Source organism: Pongo pygmaeus, chromosome 17 (genome assembly GCF_028885625.2).
Source record: "Pongo pygmaeus isolate AG05252 chromosome 17, NHGRI_mPonPyg2-v2.0_pri, whole genome shotgun sequence".
Taxonomy (NCBI): Eukaryota; Metazoa; Chordata; class Mammalia; order Primates; family Hominidae; genus Pongo; species Pongo pygmaeus.
The window spans coordinates 32,164,814-32,191,450 of record NC_072390.2 but is presented as its reverse complement, the minus strand read 5'-3'; the positions used below and the strand labels follow the sequence as shown (position 1 = coordinate 32,191,450).

Genomic DNA, 26,637 nt, shown 5'->3' with positions numbered 1-26,637 from the left:
TTAACAAAAGATACATGATACTCAAATGGATGATTCTTTTTATAGATGCCCTAGCAAAACCAAAGCCAATGTATTAACCTATAAAGCAATGACAGCATTTTTTTTTTTTCGAGATAGAGTCTTGCTCTGTCACCCAGGCTGGAGTGCAGTGGCGTGATCTCAGCTCACTGCAACCTCCACCTCCTGGGTTCAAGCAATTCTGCCTCAATCTCCCAAGCAGCTGGGATTACAGGTGCGGACCACCACGCCCAGCTAATTTTTGTATTTTTAGTAAAACAGGGTTTCACCATGTTAGCCAGGCTGATCTTGAACTCCTGACCTTGTGATCCATCTGCCTCAGCCTCCCATAGTGCTGGGATAATAGGCGTGAGGCACTGCGCCCGGGCAATGACAGCATTTCAGAATTTCTAACATGCCCCAGGCTAACCCACCAGATAGTGCCTTGTGGAGATTAACTTGGTACAATATCACAAAAAAAGCCTGAGAGAAAAGTCTGCCTATAATGTCCTCCTCAAATTTTCCTTTTTCTTTTTCCTTTTTTTTTTTTTTTTCCGAGATGGAGTCTTGCTCTGTTGCCCAGGCTAGAGTGCAGTGATGTGATCTTGGCTCACTGTGATATCTGCCTCCCAGGTTCAAGTGATTCTCCTGCCTTATCCTCCTGAGAAGCTGGGATTACAGATGCCCGCCACACGCCCAGATAATTTTTTTGTATTTTTAGTAGAGATGGGGTTTCACCATGTTGGCCAGGCTGGTCTCGAACCCCTGACCTCAGGTAATCCGCCCGCCTTGGCCTCCCAAAGTGCTGGGATTACAGGCGTGAATCACCGTACCTAGCCAAATTTTCTCTTTAGAATATCCCACAACTTAGCTGAGGTTTTCCAGAGCTGAGCTCCTATCAATTAATTAATGGTTGAACTCTGAGAAATGCCTAAAGAGGCATATTCTCTCAAGTTGATTGAGGGATGTGGTTCTGATAATTAATGGGCAGGAAGCAAGTTTGATGTTCTGCTATCAAAGTAAAGCGGTCCTTGTGGGTATTCTTATCCAGATGAGAAGCCATCCCACTTTCCCACAAAGTTGGGCTGGAAAAGTGGACCAAAATTTGGCATAACTTAGATTTTCTCAGAAACAACCTTTTAACCTGTTCATGAATGTGAAGAACTTAATTAAGATCTCAGGAGGTTTAGGTATAGAACATGAGACAGTTGTTGTTGTTGTCTAAAAAGGATTTAAGAAGAGTTGTCACTAGTCAGCTCCTCAACCTAAGCGAATCCTTAATACAGACACAGAGATAACTGATTTTAACAGATCTCATTTTACATTATTATTATTTTTTCTTTCCTATTCTTTTCTAATAGAGACAGGTCCCACTATGTTGCTCAGGGTGGTCTCCAACTCCTGGGCTCAAGTGATCCTCCTAACTGGACTCCCAAAGTGTTGGGATTACAGGGCCAAGACAGCATTCCAATGGTCCCTCCAAGGCTTGCCCAGAACTCCTGGTATCCTAATGGGTTCAAGTGTGGCTCAGGACTAAAATGAACTATTTGGAAATTAACTCATTTCATCCCACTTTTCTTTCTCCTCCCCATAAAAAATGATAATAAAGGATAAAATTTAAAAGCTTAAATAAAATCACAGTAAACTGTTCACCTTCCTATACATTTTGTAATCTGATATGATAATTCTTTCTCATATAAAGCGCTTTACATGAGCATGAATATATCACTTTCACAAGCTTTAATTATTTGCTCTCCATGCTGTGGGTGTGCGTGGGTGTGTGTGTGTGTGTGTGTGTGGTGATGTTTAAAAAACTGAAGAGTGGGACAGAATAGAAGCAGAGGAAAGTGAGTTAATGTAATCGGTCACGTGTAGTACTAAGCTGCCCTGGGTTTCAGACAAGGACTGGCGGCTGACCATTCAGCCTCATGCCCACATTGGAGCCTCCACCAGACATTTCTTTCCCAGCTCACCCATCATAACCAGGGCAGGCAGTACAAGACGACTGGGGTGAAGTGCACACACTGAGGCTTCAAGACAGCGTCACACTCACTGGCAAACATGCTAGTCATTCATTATTTTTTCATTTAATAAATTAGCTACTATATACCTGGTACTATGTTAGACTCTCAGCACATGTACAGAAAAGACACAGTTCCTATTCTGAGGAGCTATGGTCTAATGTACAGTTCACAAGTCTGTTTTCACACTGGAATTACCCAAATTGCTAAGTAAACGAACAAACAGCAATAAGCCTATGTTCAGGTACCCAGTCTAAGAGATTCTTTTTTTTTTTTTAGAATATCTGATCTTCTGTCATCATCCCATCAGCCCTAAAGATCCTGATTTAATTGGTCTGGAGTTGAGTCCAGATAGCAGTATTTTCAAAACATTCCTCATATGATTCTAATGTACAGGCAAGGTTGAAAACTACGGTCCTAGCAGATGAAAGAGATCAGTTAGCAAGCAAATACAAGTGCAGTTTTCTTTTTTTAATTTTCTTTCTTTCTTTCTTTTTTGAGATGGAGTCTCTCACTGTGGCCTGGGATGGAGTGCAATGGCACAATCTCGGCTCACTGCAACCTCTGCCTCCTGGGTTCACGCGATTTTCCTGCCTCAGCCTCCTGAGTAGCTACGATTACAGGCGCACACCACCACACCCCGCTAATTTTTTTGTATTTTTAGTAGAGACGGGGTTTCACCATCTTCGCCAGGCTGGTCTTGAACTCCTGACCTCGTGATCCACCCGCCTCGGCCTCCCAAAGTGTTGGGATTACAGGCATGAGCCACTGTACCTGGCCAGGTGCAGTTCTCTAAATGAGCCAGCCGAGCTCATCTTTTAAAGTTAGTCTGGCTTCCTGCTTTAGAATCCTTCACTTCATGACTCCACCACTTGGCCACTGAGCACACATTTGCCTTCTCATTCCTGCCAGACTCTGGAACCAACCAGTGTTTAGACACTGGGATTGTAACGAGCTCTTGCTTAGTAGGTTATCAACTCAATCTCAACTCATCATTCCTTCTGGTAATGCTCTCTCCTAACCTGCCTTGCTCCTTGTGACCAAGCTAACATCTATATTCCAGTTTTTGCTTGGGACCCAGCCCATCACCTGATTCTCCTGCCCACTGCTCGGTTTCTCTGGTAAGAATACCTGCGGTCTGTACTGCCAGCTATGGTCCCCTCCAGATCACCTGCCAGGCTTTGGCAGGTCTCTCTCTTGTCTTCCATCTAATCTGGCTCCCCTGGCCTTCACCTCCACCCCAGGCCTGATGCAATCAGCCTCAGCTACTGTTTTTAAAATATCTAATATCAAGGAGAGACCATCCTTTTTTATGTGCCAACTCATCTGCATTAAGTATGTTTTACTCCATTCTTTTATAGGCTTCTTTAGCTAATGGATTTCTTGGTAAAGCATGACACACTTGGTCCATTATCTGGATTCTTACTCCCAGCACAATTAGACAAGAATACATCCACTTGCAACATATTCTTTGACTTCAAAGGGAGACCAGTGATCCTATCAACCCCAGAAGATTAAGTTAACTTTTAAAGTGGAATTCAAATTACACTTGAAGTATCTTGTCAGATGTATTTGTGGTTTGCTATTACGAGATAAGCTTTGTTTTCTAACTGAAATTTTAATAATGCATCCCCCATAAAAGTTGTTCTTCTGAAATAGCAATCCAAGTTTCACATGCCAAATCTGGAAGTTGATAACATGCTCCTCTGCCATGTATTCTAACATAAAATAAATAAAGTGAGTAAAAGTAATATGTTGATATCTTATAGAATGAATACAAAATTTTAGGCTACATATAAAGCTTTTATAGGGACTTATAAAACCTTGCTACCTAGTTTATAGCCTATTCGGCTATAAGAAATCTTTTATGAACACCTCTCCTAGCTCTCAACATCCTATGCTGTAAATACTGTCTTTTCCATTAGATTGCAAACCCATTGTGCAGTGATGATGTCATATTATTCCTGGGGCCCAAACGGCACCTGACACACAGTAGGAGCTCAAGAAATACATGTGGCAATAATGAGTGTGTGTCTACTACATATAAAACAGGCTCAGATGTCACGGGATTTTGGTGCTCTTTCACAGGAAAGCATTTGCACTTTGTGTATCCAGGGTTCTTCTCTAGGCTGCGAGCCAGTGGTTTGTCCATGGGTTAACAGGGGGCTGCTTAGCGTATCAGTGTTGCAGCTGTCTGCAGTTCGAGTCTGGGAATGGAATGGCATGCAAATGACTTTTGATTCCTTAATCCAAGTCAGTGAAACAAAAGTCTCACCCAGGAGGTCACCAGCAGATCCTTTTCTGGTGGCAAAATTTCCCTAGTGATGGCTCTGTTAATGTCATGCCCATCACCTGCCTTTCTGAGGCTACAGATGAGAAAATAGGAAATTGATTTAAGCTCTTTTAACAATCATATTTGGAACTCAGGGCTTCCAGGGTGCTTTTGATGTAGCCCTGACTAGATTGAGAGTTTACTTGTGTAGCAATCTATGTTGTTTTGAGAGCAAACTCTGCCCTTGGGTCCTTGGAGATGTCCATTTGGCACCTCTACTATCCACATAATTGTCAGCTGAAGGGTTTGATTTCTATAGGAATATGTGTTCTGGCGTCTTTGTGTGTTACCTTTTACCTGGTGTATACATTCCTAGCATTTTTCTGTTTTCTCATGAAGTTTTGCAAAGGTTATTTATACGCAGTGTGGTACTTCTTACAGACACCTACCACGCTTTTGTCTAAGAAGGCCACTTTTGTCAGACCCATGTCCAGAGAGTAGTTCTAAGACTAGCTGAAAACAGATTATGAAGAAATAGGATGAAAGGGAAAGATATTTTCTCAAAGGGTTCATTTTATATTCTTTTCAAGTAACATGCAGTGAAAGTAGTTTTCTATATTTACATTCTTTTCTCATCAGAAAAATAAATATTACATTCTGTATCTGTTCTTTGTTTATCTCAGCCTGAAAATAGGGACAGATTAAAGCAAAAGTGCTTGTACTGTAATGCCTAACCTTGTTTTTTTACTAACCCTTTTTTAAAATTTTCCCTTTTTGTCTCTTTAATTACCTAGCCTTGTTTCCCATATGAATAGACTTTCCCTTAGCTGGGAAAGCCGGATGAACTCTATCTGGCCCCTTGATTTACGAGACATTAAGGGCTCCTTACCCAACCCCCTTCCTCAAGGAGTTAACCTGTGTAAGCAGATCCTCACCACTTCAAAGGAGCCCAATTAACTGATAAGGTACTGGAACAAACAATGTATGAAGTTCCCAGGATTTTGCTAAAAAAGATAACAACATAAAGCCTTGAGTCTGTGTCCGGCATAGCATCCATATCTAACTCTTATGAAAGATTTAGAGCTTAAATGCAATAATTCTACAGAAATAAAAACATGCAAGAATCAAAAAACAAATGGTTACAGATAAATAAACAATTTAAAAGACAAATGGTTACAAAAAAAGCAACCTGGTTCCGTAACCATTTGTTTTTTGATTCTTGCATGTTTTTACTTCTCTAGAATTATTGCATTTAAGTTCCCCTCCCCTTCCTTAACCAAGGTATAAAAGTAAATCAAGCCCCTTCCTCGGGGCCGAGAGAATTCTGGAGCGTCAAGCCCTCTCTTGGCCGCCAGCTTAAACAAAGGACTCTTAATTTGTCTCAAAGTGTGGTGTTTTCTCTAACTCGCTTGCGTATAACAGTACTAGAATGAATATAAATTTAATATAATTGGGTGATTTTAAAAACTTGTACAGGCCGGGCATGGTGGCTCATGCCTGTAATCCCAGCACTTTGGGAGGCCGAGGTGGGCGGATCATGAGGTCAGGAGATCAAGACCATCCTGGCCAACATAGTGAAACCCCATCTCTACTAAAAATACAAAAAGTAGCCGGGCATGGTGGTGCATGCCTGTAATCCCAGTTACTTGGGAGGCGGAGGCAGGAGAATCCCTTGAACCAGGGAGTTGGAGGTTGCAGTGAGCCGAGATTGCACCACAGCACTCTAGCCTGGCGACAGAGTGAGACTCCGTCTCAAAATAAATAAATAAAAAATAATAATAAAATAAAATCTTGTACAAATTTACAGGGCATATATGCAATTCCATTACATGCCCAGATGGCATAGTGGTTAAGTCATGACTTTTAGCATATCCATCACCCCCCAATAATGCACATGGTACCCAGTAAGTAATTTTTCATCATCCACACCACCCTCAGCCCTCACCCTTCCGAGTCTTCAAAGTGATGTACTTTATCATCTCTCATTTCCAGTGCTGTTTTTTGTTTTTGTTTTTGTTTTGTTTTTTGAGACAGGGTCTCACTCTGTCGCCCATGCTAGAATGCAGTGGTGAAAACACAGCTCCCTGCAGTCTTGACCTCCTAGGCGCAAGTGATCCTCCCACCTCAGCCTCCCAAGTAGCTGGGACTACAGGCACTCACCACCACATCTAGCTAATTTAAAAATTTTGTAGAGGTGGGGTTCTGCCAAGTTGCCCAGGCTGCTCTCGAACTCCTAGGTTCCTCCTGCCACAGCTGCCCAAAGTGTTGGGATTACAGACATGAGCCACAGTGCCTGGCCTCCGGTGCTTTCCTTTATGTAACTTTAATGAACTGAAATATATGATAGCTTTGAAAAATAATACAGGTTAAATGATAAAAGAAATTATTATGTAATGATCTGAAACTCGTTGGACAATGAACACAGTAAACTTTGTTCTCGTAAGACATGGCAAGTCTGTCTTCTCTAGTAATCACGGCATCCTTGAAACTGGGGAATGAGGGCTGCCTCGAATCTATAAACCATTCAGTTGGGACCACTGTTAGTTTAGCCCAGGGGTCAGCAAACTATGGCCCGTGGGCTAAATCTGGCCCATTACCTTTTTGCAAGGGCTGCAAGCTAAGAATTGTTTTTATATTTTTAAATAGTTGAAAAAATTAAAGAAGATTACTATTTCAAAACACAGGAAAATTATACAAGATTGAAATTTTATAATGCATATAACGCATCACATTATATAATACATATAATGTGCATGATAAAGTTTTATTAGAACACAGCCATGCTTATTAGTTTATGTATCCTCAATGGCTTCTTTTGTGTCATGGCAGGGTTAAGAAGTTGTCACAGACACCACAGGGCTGTTGAGTGATAAATATTATCTGGCCCTCCACAGAAAAAGTTTGCTGACCTCTGGTTTAAACATAATAGCTACAATTACATAAATCCTACTTTTGTTTAAGGATTGTGCCCACTAACTGGGCTGTTCTAGCTTCCCCTATGATTGGGAAAATATTCTTAGGAGACTTAATGGCCAGGGTGTCATAGGAATAACATTCCAGGAATGAATGCTTGGAACAGTTGGTCCAGGAAGCTTAACTTGATCAAGAACTTCTGTGTTTTTAGGTATGCATCACAACAGCCCCTAGACCACATCAAACCTTGCTCAACCCTGTCCCAAGGTGCCTGTGATGGAACCAATGACTGTCATGTTCTAAGATCATTACTTATCAATTATATTCAGAAAGCACATGTTGATTATTTTGAAAATTAGAGGAAAGCACAGAAAGGCCGAACCTTAGTTCAGTATCTTACACAGATAGGATTAGTTTTAATGAAAAGGTGAAAGCCCACCTGGACGGGTCTCTGCCACAACAGGGCCAGCAAGGTCAGACGGCTTCCCAACTCCCGCCTGGTTTATGGCTCGAACACGGAACACGTAGCTGACGCCCTCCTTGAGGCCTCGAACCTGATAGAAGCAGGTGTAGAAGCAATGGGTGTTTGATGAAGCAGTGGCTGTTTTATGTCATTTAAACAGATGGGGCTCTTCCTCTGTAGTAATGATTTAGTGACCTAGCACCAGGGATACAAGACTTGTGGTCTAGTCTTGATTCTGTCAAACACTAAGCAGGTGACTGTAGCTGTAGATGGTCTTCTCTCTGGACCATCTGTAGATAGAGAGGAGTTTCCAATATCCATTCTCACTCTGATGTTTCTCCTTTTTAGTTAATTTAGTGGCCACCAACATCAGAAACAGAGACTAGTGTATGTAGGTGTCACATGCATTAGCCAGTGTATTCTTCGGTCAAAAGGACAAAATACAAAGTGCTCATTATAGCATATATGTCGCTTTTCCCCCCAATCCTTTTGAGACATTCCATGAATAATTTCAGATGAAATTCTTGGCAAAAGAGGAGAATTAAAAGCATGAATCACGAACACTTTCCATTTGTTTAAAAGCATGTTAAACTACCAGAACCAAAACAAACAATAATTGTTCCTGTAAATTTAATATAGCTATTTCTTACTAAATAGACATGAAATTAACACAATTGTGAGTTTGAATAATTTGTGAATAATCAAAGCGTACTAAAATTCTAAATCCTCAAGTTTTTAATAATCAAGATGTGTGCTGAGAATCCACTACATATGTGCCACTAAGCTAGAGTTACAAAGAGCTGTAAAAAAAAAAAAGCATTTATAATTTATTTTTGTATGACAGTCCCACTTCATGTATATATACACACACACATACATATATACACACACACATCTATGTGTGTATATGTGTATGTATATATATGTGTGTGTGTGTGTGTGTGTGTATATATATATATATACACATATGTATTTTTGAGACAGAGTTTCACTCTGTTGCTCAGGCTGGAGTACAGTGGCACGATCTCAGCTCACTGTAGCCTGGACCTCCTGGGATCAAGCGATCCTCCTGCCTCAGCCTCTTGACTAGTTGGGACCACAGACATGTGCCGGCACACCAGGCTAACTAAAAACAATTTTTTTTATAGATACGGGATTTCACCATGTTGCCCAGGCTGGTCTCAAACTCCTGGGCTCAAGCAATTCTCCCACCTCAGCCTCCCACAGTGTTGGGATTACAGGAGTGAGCCACCATGCCTGGTTTCCTACTTAATTTTTTGTAACTTTCTTTGGGTTTTGAACAATCTCATTACTATTATCAATACTGTTAATGTTTTATGAACATTTTTATTTTAAAAACATGTGACTTTTAAAAGCTATGTTATGTTTTAAGAAGGAATTTATTACACAGAGGGCATAATTTTTCTCCAAGATGTGATAGAGACCAATATCCAAAATGTGATTTAAATCAAACAATGTTAGAATAAAGTTATTCAATTATGTGAAGTGTTTGTGACCATGTATTTAAATGAGGTACGTATTAAATTGTTAGGTTTTTAATCTAACTAATTGTATTTGTTTACAGCAGAATGTCACTATTTATGTAGTAATAGCCTTCACTGGCACTAACGGATTTTTGAAATGGATTTTATTCTGTAAATGAACTTTAACTTAGTTATAGGTTAAATGCATAGAGTCTGACATATTTAAATTCTATGTTTAGAAATAATGCCAGGAAACTGGATTTCCAGAAGGACACAGAAACATTTCCATGTAATAAAAATAGAGTAATCGCCAGGTACCTGACACATCTGCACCTGCCACCTAGGTGATGATGTATGGCTGTGAGTCAGATTTCTGCAACATGCACAGGAAGTCTGTTCACATTCCAGTGTCTGGTCCCTGGGGTGACAAGGGCACTCTCCGCTCTTCCATCACCACAGGGGCAATGACCACTGGCCTCAACAGCACCACAAATATGTAATCGAGATCATCGATGCAGATCTACTTTCCCTTTTTTTTTTTTGAGACAGAGTCTCACTCTGTTGCCCAGGCTGGAGTGCAGTGGTGCAATTACAGCTCCCTGCAGCTTCCGCCTCCCTGGTTCAAGCAATCCTCCCATCTCAGCCTCCTGAGTAGCTGGGAATACAGGCACATGCCACCGTGGCCAGCTAATTATTATTTTTGTTTTTTTAGAGACAGGGTTTTGCCATGTTTCCCATGGTCTTGAACTCCTGGGCTCAAGCGATTTGCCTGCCTTGGCCTCCCAAAGCCCTGTGATTATAGGCGTGAGTCACCGTGCCTAGCCTACTTTCTTCTTTGTGTTTCTTATGTTTGAATTTTTCATTTAAATTGTTAGTTTTATAATCAGAAAAATAAAAAAAGATTATTTTCACTTTATAAAAACTGTTGATAAAATGTAAGAACTCTCCTTACAGAAGTTCACTTCCAGGTTTGTTAGGCATACTTAACCTCAGTCTCTCTTTCTCTCTCTGTCTCTCTCTTAAAATTGCCGTTATTCTACTTCTTTTTAAAAATGAGTGACATTAACCATTCTTTCACACATTTAAACTCTACTTTTTTTTTTCTTTTTGTTTGCTTCTTCACCTTTGTTTTGCTTCACCCGAGTCAGTTCAAACCTCAGGCCCTTGGCATCCTCTACAGTGGCAGACTGTAGACTTAGAAATCTTCATCCCAGCCATATACACCCACCACCATCATCTAGGATGTTCCCGACCTTTATTTTACACTGTACTTTGGGGGTTTCTCGGAATCCAGGGGCCTCTGGACTCATCTTGACAACAAACACCATCATAGGCTCCAGTCCTTCCTTGAGCTTTTCTCTTCCTCATGAAAAGATGACCTGTCTTATTTCTTCAGAGTTTTGCAAGAAGCCGGAGAGCTGATTGGCATATGCTAAGTTGAGTTAATGGCATGTTGGGTATAATGGTTTATAGGCTGTATCTCCTGGAGGATATATTTACATAGTTTAGAGTGGCTGGAAATACTTAACCCTGGAGAGTGGCTGACAGATGGTAGGGACTTAGTTCATGAGGCAGGTCAGGGAGAGATCTTTTTGGCCAGGTATACTTTGAGTATCTTCCAAAGCCCACCTTATAGGCAATGACATCTTCTGCCAAAAGATAGGACTGTGCAAACGCGGTGTGTAACTTCCCGAGTGACTGTGGTGAAGTCAGTCACATTTCATTCTAAGTAGTAAGTAATGCAATCATATTCCCTACAGTTTCTGAGGCCCCGCTGGGGCGTCAGGGTCTCCAGGTGCCACTGCTAACACTAGGGGAAAATATTCTTTCGAAATTTCCTTTTGGTACAAATGAGAGATTTGGTGGCTACGGAAGAACAGTCTTTGGCCGACAGAGTTAGGAAATGGTTCAATGAGCACACTCTAGAGGAACCTGAAAGGCAGTGACATGGATAAGGGGGTTGAGTGAACCTGTTCTGCTAATCTCTGAGAGCTCATATGAGAACCGGCCTGAGGGAGGAGGTAACATGAGACAGGAGTGACTCGAGAGGATCAGTAGTCACAGGCTTCCTGGTGTGAACTTTATAAAAACAGCACCCTCAAATCAACCATCCCCCTAGAAAAAAGAGGAATGAAAAAATCACCTTTTGGGGATGGTAAGCAGTAAGGTTTTAAGACTATGAGTAACAAAAATGTGTAGTGGGTAAGTTGAGGCAAGGAGAGAAAGGAGAGAGGAAGGAGCTGTTGGGTGCATTTCAAAGCTATGCTAAGGAATTCAGGTTAAATATAACCAACCTGTTTCAAGCATCAGAAACTTCTCCCAGCCCCAACCTCTGCCAATGGAATCTTACCAGGAGCCCAATATATGAAACAGATCAAAGCGGAGATATTCTGTTTTATCTTGCTAACTTTAAAGTTCATATTAGTAGAGCAGTTAGTAGAGGAAGCTCTAGAACTGAGCATCCTCTTACCTTCAGGTACATGTTTTTAATAGCCGCCTCATTGAGCCCTCGCCACTGGTCTTCTTTGGCCTTGGCCTCCTTCAAGTCCACAAAGTAACCAGTGACCGGAGTCCGCCCGGAGTGGACTGGGGGCTTCCAGTGGAGAACCAGTGAGTCTTTCCTGACTTCACTACACTTGAGACTGTGCGGTGGTCCTGAGAGAGAGAAGCCAATGAGTAGAAATCATAACATAGAAAACTCAAGTCTCCACACGTTTAGAACCACTTGTAAGTCTTCAAGCTTATCTAACACTGGTGTTCTTTTTTCAAAATCTGGCATTCCCATGAAAAATAAGTACTCTGTGGTAATTTCACATCGTTTTCATACTGCTCTACATCAGCCCACTGAGTCCCTTTAAGGGTGGCAGGTAGATAAGGCCACTCTGAGGTGCCTCTCAAAGGGTGGACCCAAAACTTCCCTTCAAGCCATTCTCAGGCCTGCATTAGTCTTAAAGACCTTTTATTAGAACAGTTTGATTTAGCTGCAGATTCATATTTTTTAATTTTTATTTTCAGACACAGGGTTTTGCCCTGTTACCCAGGCTGGAGTACAGTGGTGTGATGGTAGCTCACTGTAACCTCGAGCTCCTGGGCTCAAGGGATCCTCTCACCTTAGCCTTCTGAGCAGCTGGACCTACAAGTGTGCACCACCACACCCAGCTAATTTTTAAATTTTTATAGAGATAGGGTCTCACTGTGTTGACCAGGCTGGTCTTGAACTCTTGGGTTCAAGTGGTTCTTCTGCCTCAGCCTCCCAAAGTGTTGGGATTACAGGTGGGAGCCACCATATCTGGCACCCAGTTTCAGATAATTTTTGAGTGACAGCCTAAAATTTCCCCTTAATCTCAAATAGTATAAAGAAAGCAGCTCTATTTGATGGCATATGAATATAGAGAGTAATAGTTCTTTCAAAGGAAAAAGCATCACTCCCAATTGGAGGAAAATCTTCCCCGTAAAGAGTATGCACAGCCCACAAATGGGTAAAAACAAATGATAGGTTACGGTTTACAAAATCCTTTTACCAAATTAAATATAATCAATCCTATGGGCCCTGCATCTGCACTAAATACTGCCAGGTACCTTACACGCATTTATCTCCCTCTTCCTTGAGACAATTAACAGAAAGCTCAGAGAAGCCAAGACACTTGATAACCCTCTGCAGGGAGAAAGCCAGAATGTGGCCTGTAAGAATGCTATTCACATTCTTGGCAAAGTCCAAACTACTAAGTGATTGCCTGTATCTTTGCATGAACACCAGCTGCTACGCAGGTGAAAAATTTATTTATTTTTTGCTTTCCTTTTTTTTTTTAAATAACAACTGACATCTAGCCAACCAATCAAAATCACCTGAAGTGACTCACAGTAGCCTGAAAGCCAACTTGTAGAAGGACATACTCTGTTATGCCATGCTTTGGTGTTGTGTAATTGATAGTTCAATATTTGTTTGGCCCTTTACCTTGGCTTCATGGCTACAAATATGCGTCATGCTTGCCTTCCGATGTTTTGTATAAAGCAATATTTAAATATTAATACCAAATACCTCACACGAATGTGGCATGTTCTGTTTTGCAAAGGGCTTTTATAACCATGATCTTGTGTCATCCTTAGAACCCAAGGAGGCATCTAGATTGGGAGCAGTATCCCTGCCCTACAGATGAGGAATTATGCTCTGCTGTTTCCTAGCAGCTCTAGTCTAGGGAAAAGCAGACCTAGTTTCCTACCCTAATTATGCTACTTGTACCTCTGTGACCCTCTGGGCATCGTTTAACCTGAGTGTCAATTTTTTCATCTGTAAAATAGGATGACAAAACATTCTTATTGCTTTCTTCCATAAGGGATTTCTTGAAGTGAGACTTGACTTACACTACTCAGTAAGGCAAGGATGGGACTGAGAAGCCAGGATGTCAGGAGGGTGGGGGGCTGCCCCCTTCATTTCTTCTCTAAGTTGACAGCGCTCACCTGCAACCTTTTTTTTTGTCAACTGCATCACTTTTTTTTAAAAGACAGACAGAGCCTCACTCTTATCCAGGCTGGAGCACAGTGGTGTGATCACAGCTCACTGCAGCCTTGACCTCGTGAGCTCAGGCAATCCTCCTGCCTCAGCCTCCTGAGTAGCTGGGACTAAAGGCATGCACCATCATGCCCAGCTAATTAAAAAACATTTTTTAAGAGATGAGGCCTCACCACATTGCCCAGCCTGTTCTTGAATCCCTGGGCTCAGGCAATCCCCCTGCCTCAGCCTCCCAAAGCACTGGGATTACAGGAATGAGCCACCGCACCCAGCCAACGACATCATTTTTGATCAAAAAAAATTTCTACAGGCCTGCTCGGAATTTCTTAGTCTCTAGTTGATTGCATTTCACTTTACTCAGGAATTGCAAGAATTTGAAAATAGACCCACTTTTATGCAGGTGGCAGAAAGTACTTAAGAAATACCAACTGGCCTCAAGGAACTACAAGGAAAGAGCAATGTGTTTGTCTCTCTCTATTTGCTGAAGTCGAGAGAGCACTTGAACTGCTCTTGAGTTTCTCTTGGAATCTTGTTATTCACACCTGACAGAGAAGTTCAGCAAAGGCAACGTGATGGTCTTCAAGGGCAAAGGGTTTCAAATAGAGGAAGCAGGTGGCACCAGGGACATAAAATCACCCACCACATACCTTAGTATTGCTAGTTTAAATCTTAACGGCTTAGTAAATTTGCATTCAATTTTTATTTTATTTTGTCTTTATAACTCTGTAAGAGTTAAAAGCAACGTAAGTTCCCCCCACCCCCTTCCTCGCCCCACTTCCCACTTTTTTCCCTGCCCGCCCAACCACTCCCTATGATGACCTCTGAAGGACAGTGTTTGCCACGTTCCAGGAACTTTCTTTTGGTTCAGAGTATGGAAAATGCATAGAGAGAAAGGGCTGGAAAAGTCAGTGCAGAGAGGCAAGCGGAGAGAGGTCAGCCTTAAACCCTAGACAGGTGTATGAAATCCATCCATGTGATATGATGAAGAGCTGGGAGGAGGGAGAAGGAGAGCCTAAGAAGCCACGTAGCTTGGGTATGGAGGAAGAGATATTAGGGGGCTAATAAATGAGAACCTTCCCAGCAGCATGACAATATATGAGAACAAAGAAGTGCAGGGAGAAGTGTTTGAGAAATTTTGCTGTGGGATATAAATTGGATAACCTTTAAGTGGCCTTTCAGAAGCAAAAGCAAAGATTTTAAACATTCATTTGCACTCAATCCAGCTGCCTCTGCTAATCCTACTCCTCGCACAGGCTGAGCGATGAGGGCTCTAGGATTTACTTGGAACACAAACATAAGGAATTTATACTCAGTTTTACATTGCTACCTATTATTTAATATTATCATTAAAATATTTTAGGTAAACACGAGGGGCCAAGAGAATTCTTTTCCCTTAAATGTTGACCATATAGTACTTTGAATTTCGTTTCAGGTTGTAGGTTCTCTTGGAGGAAATTCCGAGGTGCGGTGTGGAGGCAGGTGTCTGTGGTTTACCTGGGACGGCGATGGTCCACTCTTCACATTTGAAGCATTCGCTTACTGCGGAGGGCGCGCCCAGCCCAGCCATGTTCATGGCTGCCACTTGGAACTGATACACCATGTTTTCCTTCAAGTTGCTAATCTGCAACATTGACAACATCACAGATAGTGAATGTTCCAGGTTTGTTTTTTTCTACTTGTTGAACATTTTATTTATTTACCTTCCATGTCAGACACACCCTAGGGTGACCCTCAATGAGTCACACCCCTTTTGTAATCTCCTGGGTGTGGATGAAACCGTGACTTCCTTGTAGCCTACAATAGAATGTGGCAAAGGGATTGGGAGATCAAGTCCTGTGATTATGTCACCCCATATGGCAAAGGAGAAAAGATATTATAGATTAGGGTCCCTAGTCAGCTGATTAGAGGTTAATTAAAAGGGAAATTATCCTGGATGGGCCTGATGTCATCAGGTAAGAACTTTTACAATGGGGTTTGAGCCCCTCCTAAAAAAAACATGGTGCCAATGGCCTTGAGGAGGTAAATGTCACACTGAGAGCTGCCTACCCACTCACATTTGGAGAAAGGCAGCATCTAGGAGTGGAAGCCTCAGCCCTACAGCTGCAAGGAACTGAATTCTACCAGCAACCGGAGTGGGCTTGGAAGAGGAACTCAACGTGAATGTGTCCCAGCTGATACCCGGATTGCAGCCCTGTGAGATCCTGAGCAGAGGACCCCGCGACGCCGTGCCCAGACCCCTGACTCAAAGACACTGTGATATCACAAATGTGGGTTGTTTTCAGCCACTGAGTCTGTGGTAATTTGTTATGTAGCAATAGAAAGCTAGGGCATGTACAGGTGAAATTTAAATGAGTTCTAAGCTAGGAATCAAAATGCTCAAGTTCTCATAATGTTTCTGCTCTTTACTGAGTGACCTAATATTTTCTGTATCACTCAGTAGGAATTGGGTTGTTGTGAGGGTAAATAATACATGATAAAATAATAAATGTTAAAACATTTGCAAAATAGAAGTGATGGAATATATTAGTGTGAAAAACATTTGTAGGAAGCAGCAAACTATAAAATATGTAAAATGTGACCGACAAGAGATGGAAAATACAGTAAGAAAAAATAATAGACATTTTCAACAGGATATCAGATGCAAAAGAAGAGAGTTTGTAAACTGACAGAAAGTCAGAAGAAATTACACAGAACATGATGTGGACAGACTCAAAAATGGGAAAGAGAGAAAAGCTGATTAATAGACATGGACGATAGAATGAGAACATCAAACATATGTTTAATTAGTTTTGGGAGAAGTGCAGAGAGAGAGAAAATGAGGGAGCAATAATATTTTAGGAGGTACAGAATTTTCTGGAAAGATCTTCCGAAAAATCCAACCCACAGATGAAAAATCCTCTTCCCCCTAAAATCCTGGGTAGATACTTTTTAAAAAAAACCTACATTGTGCAGCGCACCAGCATGGCACATGTATACATATGTAACTAACCTGCACATTGCACACATGTACCATAAAACCTAAAGTATAATTAAAAAAAAAACCACATCTAGACCTATAGTATTTTAAGTATAGCACACCAAAGATAAAGTGAACATATCAAAAGCTGTCCAAGAAAAAAGGCAAATTACCCTCAAACAAGCAAGCAGACCAAGAGTTGAATGTCAGCGGCAACAATGGGCCAGAAGATGGTGCAATTACATCTTCAAAGCACTTAATTAAAAGCAAATAAAATGGTAAATATATTGGTAAGTTGAATCTATAAAACAATAATCACATTGCTGTTTGGATTTTAAAAAGAATTAAAACACAGACACATACATACACAATAGCATACAAGTTGGGAAAAAGGTAAAGGGGTAAAGTTTTTAAGGCCCTTCTGTTTCTGAGACAAGAGTAAAACAAATGAAATAACTTCAGACTTTAAGTTACACAGTCACCAAAACCAAAGAAACTCGGAATCTATAACTTTTAAGGTAGTATAGAAGGAAAAATTGAATAATTTTAAAAAACTATTCAAAAATAATCAAAAAAGGACAGAAAATGAAACACAGAACAGGCCAGGTGTGGTGGCTGACGCCTGTAATCCCAGCACTTTGGGAGGCCGAGGCAGGCAGATCACTTGAGGTCAGGAGTTTGAGACCAGCCCGGCCAACATGGTGAAACCCTGTTTCTTCTAAAAATACAAAAATTAGCCAGGCGTGGTGGCGTGTGCCTGTAATTCCAGCCACTTGGGAGGCTGAGGCATGGGAATTGTTTGAACCCAGGAGGCAGAGGTTGCAGTGAGTCAAGATCATGCCACTGTACTCCAGCCTCAGGGACAGAGTGAGACTCTGTCTCAAAAAAAAAGAGAAAGAAACACAGAACAGAAAGGACAAATAGCACAAAACAAGATGATTAGGCGATTTTTTAAAAGTAATCAGTAATAGCAAACAAATGACAAAGACTGTCAGGGAGGAAAAACACAAAATTTAACTCAGTGCTATTTTTAAGAGACACATGTAAAGCAGAAAGTTTCAGAAAGATAGAAAGTTAAAGGATGAAAAGTTACATACCATGCAAACATCACCCCACCCCAAAACCCTAGTGTTTCTATAGTAATAACAGGCAATATAGACTTTAAGGTAAAATGTATTCATAATGGTAAAGAGTCACTTTGTATCCATTTAAAAATATCACTTCAAAATTTATAAGGCAACATTTTAAATGAGTGAACTTTATGATGTGTGAATTATATCTTAATAAAGGGAGACTATCCTGCATTTTTTTCCTTCCTGTACTATCCTTGTCAGATATTAGTATTAAATTAACTCTAGTCTCAGAATAATCTCACTCATGAACATAGAAGCAAAAATCCTAAACGATAATTGGCAAACAAAATCCAGGTGATATAAACAGAGTACATAGAGTGTCCAAGTCGAATTTAATCCAGGAATGCAAGGTAGTTTTAACATTAGACAATTACTAGAATATACCAAATTAAAATAAAAGGGAAAAAAATCATATAATCTTCTCAATAGACCCAAAAAATGTTTTTGATAATTTTAATTAACTGTTGGCAAATAGGGAATAGAAGGGAACTTCCTTTAACCGATAATAGATGTCTACAAAACACCTGTAACACACAACACAGTATTTAATGGTGAAATGTTGTAAAATTTCCCTTTAAGATAACTATCAAGCCTAGAATGACCAACATCACCACTTTAAAAAAAAAAAAAAAAAAGAAGAAGAAAATTTGAGACGGTGTTGCACTACGTTGCCCAGGCTGGTCTTGAACTCCTGGGTTGAAGCAATCCACCGCCTCAGGCTCCCAAAGTGCTGGGATTACAGGTGTGAGCCACCATGCCTCCAGCATCACCACTTTTATTCAATATAGTGCTAAAGTCGCTATGCAGAAAGTAAGGTAAGAAAATGAAGTAAATGGTATAAAATTTGGAAATGAAGAAGTAAACTGCCACTATTTGCAGATGATATGAATATACATAGAGAGACTCCAAAAGAACTTCAAGGTAACATTCAAATTATTTAAAAAATTTAACAAAAGACTATATATAATAATTATATGTGAAATCAATATATAAAAGTTATATTTCTCTTTACTAGCAATAAAAACTGATATAAAATATACTGAAAATATATCATCTCTATTAATAAATAACAAATGATATACAAACCTCTGTAGAGAATCGTAAAACTTTAATAAGAGGCTTTAAAAAGACCAAAACGAATGAAGAAAAATAACATGTTCATGGATTAGAAGGTTCAATATTTTTTAAATGTCAATTATTCCTTAATTTTTTTATAGATTCAGTGCATCCTCAATCAGAATTCTAATGGGTTTAGTTGGGTTGAATGTAAGCTTTTTTTATGGTTGTTTTCTTTTGTTTTGTCTTACTTATTATTATTACTATTTTTTTTTTTTTTTGGTAGAACTTGGGACCCTAATACTTAAATTTCTATCAAGTGCAAAGGGCTAAGAGTAGCTCTGGAAAAAGAATAAACCAGGAGAACCTGATCTACCAGTCATCAACTTTACTATAAAGCTATAATTTTTTTTTTCTTTTTTTTTTTGAGACAGGGTCTCGCTCTGTCACCAAGCCTGGAGTGCAGTGGTGTGATCTCAGCTCACTGCAACCTCCACCTCCCGGGTTCAAGTGATTCTCATGCCTCAGCCTCCTGAGTAAAAGGTATAAAAGTAGCTGGGATTACACACGAGAGCCACCATTCCTGGCTAATTTTTGTATTTTTAGTAGAGACAGGGTTTCACCATGTTGGCCAGGCTGGTCTCAAACTCCTGGCCTCAAGCGATCCACCCACCTCGGCCTCCCAAAGTGCTGGGACTACGGGTGTGAGCCACCATGCCTGGCCTATAAAGCTATAATATTTAAATCAGTGTGGTATTCACCCACTGTTACACAAACAGACCAGTGGAACAGCATGGGAAGCACAAACACAGACTCACGCATATAAGGAAACGATATATGATACAGATACCCCTGCAGAATAGCAGGCAGATGACAAACTTTTCAATAGATAATGCTGGGACAACTATGTCTCTGTGGGGGGGATTAATTTTGATGCTTAACTCACAGCATATAAAAATATAAAGGTGAATTAATGACAGAAATGTAAGTGGCAAAATAGTATAGCTTTTAGAATACAATCAACTACAGTACCTCCATGATCTTGGAATAGAGAAGGCATTTCACCACAAAGGCACAAAAATCACTAAAGACAAAGCATATGTTAGTAAATCTGACTACAATGAATTTGACATTAAAATGAAAGTCGGAGAAGATGTACGCGACTTACAGACCTGCAAAGGATTTCTACTCATAACATGTAAAGAACTTTGCAAGTCAACAAGAATGCATTAGAAAAATGGGCAAAAACCTTGAACAGGCATAAAAGAGGATATCAAACTGGACTGTGTACATAAGAAAGGATGTTCAAACTCATTTGACACTCAGATTGGCAAAGCTGAAAATGTGTGAATAGACCAAGTGCTGGCAAGGATGCAGAGCGATGGGAATTCTCACACACTCTTCAGAAGACAGTATGGAATTATCTAGTAAAGTGGAAGATAAACAGACCCCCTGACCCAGCCATTCTACATTTAGGTGATCACCTAGAGAAACTGGTGCACATATGTACCAGCAGATAGATGTATACAAAAATATTCATAGCTACCTTGCTTGATGTAGCTAAAAATGCAAAAACACCCAAATAGCAATAAGAATTGAATGAAAGAATAGATTGTGATATGACCACATAATGGAATACCATACCATATAGTAATGAAAAAGAATGAGTTACATGCACTAACAGGGAAGAATCTTAAAAATACAATTTTGTATAAGTGCAGTGGCTCACGCTTGTAATCCCAGCACTTTGGGAGGCCAAGTTAGGCAGATCACTTGAGGCCAGGAGCGAACAGCTCAAAAAAAAAAAAAAAAAAAGCAACTTTGTTTTATGCATTCTCAGCATGTGCGTGATATTTCATAAATTTCAAATGTTAAATTAAAAGAGCATGGTGTTGAGTTGGGGCAAGTGTCATCCCTGGCCTCACCCTGCTCTGAACCCTCATGGCACGGGATTCTGTGAGTACTAAGAGGTGGTAGCTTGGATGTAGCTGATGCAGCTCTAGAGAAGAAAGTCATCAGCTAAGGCAACAGTGAGACTGTTCTGGTTCCCTTATGTGACCTGAGCAGTGGAGGCCCCCATGTAGAGGAGAACACATGTGAGGCCACCCTTTTTGGCCATCAAGCAACTATAACAAGGGTGACTTCACAGGTGGTGAGCTGAGTCTGGCCATCAAGCCCATGTCCCTTCATCCGCTATAATTTGGACACTGAAAGTTAAAAACCCAGCCGGCTGCGGTGGCTCACACCTGTAATCCCAGCACTTTGGGAGGCTGAGGTGAGTGGATCACTTGAGGCCAGGAGTTTGAGATCAGCCTGGCCAAAATGGTGAAACCCTGTCTCTACTAAAAATAGAAAATTTAGCTGAGCATGGTGGCTTTCACTTGTAATCCCAGCTACTCGGGAGGCTGAGGCAGGAGAATCGCTTGAACCTGGGAGGTGCAGGTTGCAGTGAGTTGAGATCACACTCCTGCATTCCAGCCTGGGGGACAGAGCAAGACTCCATCTCAAAAAAAAAAAAGAAAAAAAAAGAAAGTTAAAAATCCAGAGTGTCATTAAATTCTGGGACTCTTTTTTTTTTTTTTCCTCAACTTGAGGGCTTTGGAAGGATCCTGGGACTCTTGAGGCTAGTGGCATATTAATTGTAGATATTTTGTAAGTTTTGAAAAAAAAATTAGTTTGTACAGTAAGCACACATTTCATAGTAAATATTCTAGGAATTTATTATGCTTATGTGTATGAATCAGAAAATATAAATCCTGCCTGGTTAGCCAAACTGCTTGTATTCACCACAGTATATTTTTCACAAGACTCATGCCACTACAGACAATGGACTCTGGAGAAATGAAGTGACTCTCTTACAAGGTGCTGGGTGTGTGCTTGCCTGGGCGTGCAAGCATAGCGTCATACATAGGACACGCCACACTACAGAAAGTCACGTGCTTACCTTGTATGCCTCCTCACTGACAGCCTTGACATTGGCTTCTCTCCATTTTCCTGGTACCCCATCAATAACCTCGCGATAGTTCACATAATAGCCAGTAATTTCTGCCCCTCCAATCTTATCTGGTTGCTTCCATCCAAGAACCATTGAGTCACGAAAACTTTCAAGACAGGTGATATCACAGGGTGGAGATGGTGGTGCTGTGGCAATATGAATAGCTTGTGAGTAGGCAGAAATGCATTTGTGATTCTATATATAAACATTTCCGTTGGTGCCACATATGAGGGCACTAGATCTTGCAGTATAAAACTAAAATGCGAGGCTGATATGAACTTGGCATTCAACTTGGTGTATGCAATGGACACAGTAAAAAGTACACTACAATTATTATGCCAAAGATAAAATGAACCTGTCCTAGCAAAATGGTACAATACCCTGAAAGAAAATGATTCTTTTCCACATAAGAAGAAATATTTTTCCCAAGGTATAATTTTTGTTTCTTTATGTGGTTTAGTTTTCATTTGTTCCCTGAGGAAAATGGAATGTGTATATCAATTTCTGCTGCAATTTGCTTATTCAGAATTTCCATATATATATATATATATATATATATATATATATATATTTTTTTTTTTTTTTGAGATGGGGTTTTGCTCTTGTCACCCAGGCTGGAGTGCAATGGCACCATCTTGGCTCAATGCAACTTCCGTCTTCTGGGTTCAAGCGATTCTCCTGCCTCAGCCTCTCAAGTAGTTGGGATTATAGGTGTGCACCACCATGCCCGGCTAATTTTTGTATTATTAGGAGAGACAGGGTTTCACCATGTTGGCTAGGCTGGTCTCGAACTCCTGACCTTAGGTGATCCACCCACCTCAGCCTCCCAAAGTGCTGGGATTACAGGTGTGAGTCACCACACCTGGCCCAGAATTTCCATATATTTCTCAAATGGTTAGCCTTTCACCATTCAGGCACACTTACCCTTGTGAGACCTTACAACTACACAGCTCTGTCTGCACACAAGAAAAAAATTTACTCTAGAGCTCAGCTAAATGACTGCTTTAGAAAACATTTTTAAAAAACAGGCACAATCTGCTATGTGACTTTCTCTTAGTGTATAATACTTTTATTACATTATTTTTAATCTGATGTTGGAATATTTTTCATGTGGTACAATACTATACAGCTGTCACCATGTTTATCAGTGCTTAGCTAGAAAAATATTTGGAGGATATTTCAAAAGTCCTTCATTTATGTGGCTTTGCTGATCAGCTTTTCACTCAACTACTGAAATTACAGTTTTCAATGAAGAGAGGGGGTAAAGTGGTGGAAAGAAATCCATCTAGATATGCAATAACATCAAAGAGAATTTTCTGAATGTTTATTTGGATTATAGGAGATAAAGAAACTATCTCATTCTTATCCAAAAAGAGTATCAGAAGAATGAAGGCTTTTAAAATAAAATACATTTATCTCTTCTCCACTTACCAACCTCCTTTATTCTTCACATTTTAAAAAAGCTTTCTCTCTCTCCCTCTATTTCAGAGCATTGTTGAATATGTGCTCTCAAATGAGTTGAGGGACAAAGAAAGGTGTCATAAAACAGAGGAGGTTACAGAAGTTGGGGTGGGGTAGAAAAAAGAACTGGATGAGAGGCATTTAAAAATTTATCAGCACATGCTCATCAGTTCATTTTTATTTGATAGGAAAAACAATGTCTCCTAGGATATATCAGCCACAGGTACCAAATATCCTAATTAGATCATTCTTAGCCTACTGATAAATCATCTTAAATAAATCACTTCTGGGAATGAGGATCATATATCATACAATATAGCTATATGTGATTATAATTTTAACTTTTAAACTTTTCATGGTAACTCAAAGATATATTTATAGCTATTTTTTTCTTTTCTTTTTTCATTTCAAAAAGTAGTAGGTAAGCAGCTATTTAAATTATTATTATTTTAGAAATTTTTAATCTTTTTATATATTTTTTTACTTAAAATATTTAATTTTCCAGTGTTGATTTTTCTTGCAAACTATTTAAATTAAATGTGAATAATTGCTTAATAATCTGAGGATGAGCAAGAAGGTAACAACTAAGACCCTGGTACGATGTCACCTTCTTTCTGAGATCTTTCTCCTCTACATGTTCCAAATATGACTATTTCAAAGGACCTCACACAGGCTAGCAGTACCAAGTCTCGCTCTCATATCTAATTCTCTTAGCAAAATGAGGCCAGAGGTGTAACTGCCTGACAAACCAAGAAAGGCTCTATAACCAAATTACTTGAAACATTCTAGCATCATTAAGCACCCAAAATGATGTGTACAAGCCAAACCCATAGACAATTACTTTTCCAAGTCATCAGATGAAAGTACGCATTTCAGATGGCTAGCTGAAAACACATACAATAAGAATGGATACTGATGAAAGCAAACATGGATGAAGGATGTGATGTAGACGATGAGAGGTGAGGACATTGATGGAGACGGATGGAACAGCTTCACTTTCTCAACTCTCACCTCTGTCTGTCTTCTTTTTCAGGGGGTCAGACTTACTTTTCCCCTGAAGAGCCGCTTTCTGTGGTGGCGGGGTAAGCTCTTCCTGAACTGTTTCACTTACTTTACTCACTTCTGTTTTGCTCAGGTTTTGAGAGCTACTGGGTAGTGAAGGTTTGTTAGGTTTGCTGCCAAGCAAAGCATCTTTCTGGAAGGTTGGCGGGGAGGCTTCATGCACGCACCCCCTGGAGGCGGTTAGTCCACCAGGCTCATCGCTCAGTGCGGGACACACATCTGGAGACACTCCTCCCCCTACAATTGCCAGACAACAACAGAAACGCATTGAGCCCAGACAGAGTATCAGCTGCTCTTATGGGATAGAACAAAGAGAAAAACATTAGGACCATAGGCAGAACAAAAACAATCTTGGCTTAAAGAAAATCGCTCGCATTTGCAAGAAATATGGAAAGACTACATTTCACACAATGTACGCCAAGGAACATTTCAACTTCCCCGTATTCTGGAAAAAGAAGAAATGAGAACAAAGAAGCCACAGATAGAATAGGAACCATTTCGATTTGCAGAACCCAAAGGGCTTTTAGTATATATAAGGAAAAGCAAATCTTAGACACAAATATTGAGAGATGTAAGCTCTATTATTCAACAGAATGAAAAAAGGACGATAAAGTGCACAAGAGACATAATATTAAAGATCCTGATTTTATAACACTTCGAATTATGTGCAGTACTACAATAGTAATGGTCTGTACCTCTCAACCTCAAAGAGACATGTTTAGAATGGTTCACATTATAAGGAATCTTCCTTCCTTCCTTTTCTTTCTTCTTTTTTTTTTTTTGGAGTCTCACTCTGTCCCCCAGGCTGGAGTGCACTGGCGCAATCTCGGCTCACTGCAACCTCCACCTTCTGGCTTCAAAAAATTCTCGTGCCTCAGCCTCCTAAGTAGCTGGGATTATAGGCATGCACCACCATACCTGGCTAATTTTTGTATTTTCAGTAGAGACAGGGTTTAGCCATGTAGGCCAGGTTGATCTCAAACTCCTGACCTCAAGTGATCCACCCACCTTAGCCTCCCAAAGTGCTGGGATTAGAGGTGTGAGCCACTGTGCCCGATCCCTATGTTATAAGAAATAGGAAAAAGTAATATGAGATGCTGACTGAAGACAATCAATATTAAATCCGCTTTTTAAAAAACATGTGTTACTATATAATAAATTTTATTTTATTTATTTATTTATTTTAGACACAGGATCTTGCTTTGTTGTCCAGGGTGGAGTGCAGTGGTGAGATCATAGCTCACTGCAGCCTTGACCTCTTGGACTCAAGTGACCCACGTGCCTCAGCCTTCTGAATAGCTGGGACTACAGACATGCACCACCATGCCTGGCTAATTTTTTTATTGTTATTTTTAGAAATGGGATTTCACTATGTTGCCCAAGCTGGTCTCAAACTCCTGGACTCAAGCAATCTGCCTGCCTCTCCCTCCCAAAGTGCTGGGATTACAGGTGTAAGCCCCCGTGCTCAGCCCACAAATATTATTTGTATTGTTTCTAACCACCTGGGTCCCTTTTCTACTTTATCCAAGATTGGGAGGTACGTCACATACACACATATAATTACTTTATTACTGGTTTTATTCTGTTGGTTACTTTGCAAGCAAAGATGAAACATATGATTGAGCAATTACATGTGCCTTGCATGAATTTTAGAGGGGTTTATAAGAAGCATGTTAATGTTCTGTTAGCAAAAACAAGCCAGGCTCTGGCATAGACCAAATGGCTTTCAGGGACAAGATGATCCGTGTTATGGGTGATAAACCACTTCATGGAATCGGGATGGCCCTTCACAGCCCCGGGATGAGCACAAAGTTAGAATGGAGTTTCACACAATGTGAAATATCTGAGGAAACTTGGGTTCGTGAAGATGAAAAGGCTATGGATGCACAGAATCTGGATAAGTGATGAAGGTCTGTAAAATGACAGCTATGGAAGGTTAGACATCACCTAGAGTCAGAGAAGATGATCATCTAAGGATGCAATCATCCAGCAATATTGGAAGCTAAATAATTTCTGGAGAGGATGGTATCTTCCTTTCTAACATAGAAAAATCCATTTTTCCCCCATACAGTTATGCATAAGGAACTTACCAATAGCAGCTTTGACTTCAATAGCTTCTGAATCCTGGGAATATTCACTAAGTCCAGCTGCATTGACTGCTCTGACCCGGAAAATATAACTCTGACCAGTCACTAATCCATGACAAGTAAATCTAAAAGGAAAACAAGTTTAAAAAAATTTTCCTAGGAGGAAGATTAAGGAAGATGATTGTTAGCTTAATGGAGTGGATCTGGCTTTATGAAAACAATTCTTT

The 26,637-nt window shown here is 40.2% G+C and overlaps 1 protein-coding gene across 7 annotated transcripts in view; it reads right to left on the bottom strand.

Moving 5' to 3' along the window:
* MYOM1 (myomesin 1) overlaps nucleotides 1-26,637 on the bottom strand; it is a 183,136-nt gene that overhangs the window by 41,529 nt on the left and 114,970 nt on the right. For 4 of the 7 annotated variants that reach the window (XM_063653453.1, XM_054460362.2, XM_054460363.2 and 1 more), the window contains 6 exons: nucleotides 26,414-26,535; nucleotides 24,273-24,560; nucleotides 21,750-21,946; nucleotides 15,155-15,281; nucleotides 11,621-11,805; nucleotides 7,643-7,757 (listed from right to left, as the gene is read on the bottom strand). In XM_063653453.1, coding sequence (XP_063509523.1) covers nucleotides 7,643-7,757; nucleotides 11,621-11,805; nucleotides 15,155-15,281; nucleotides 21,750-21,946; nucleotides 24,273-24,560; nucleotides 26,414-26,535 — 1,034 coding nt within the window. The remainder of the gene's footprint in view (nucleotides 1-7,642; nucleotides 7,758-11,620; nucleotides 11,806-15,154; nucleotides 15,282-21,749; nucleotides 21,947-24,272; nucleotides 24,561-26,413; nucleotides 26,536-26,637) is intronic. The other 3 variants (XM_063653455.1, XM_054460366.2, XM_063653454.1) reach the window with 2 other exon arrangements.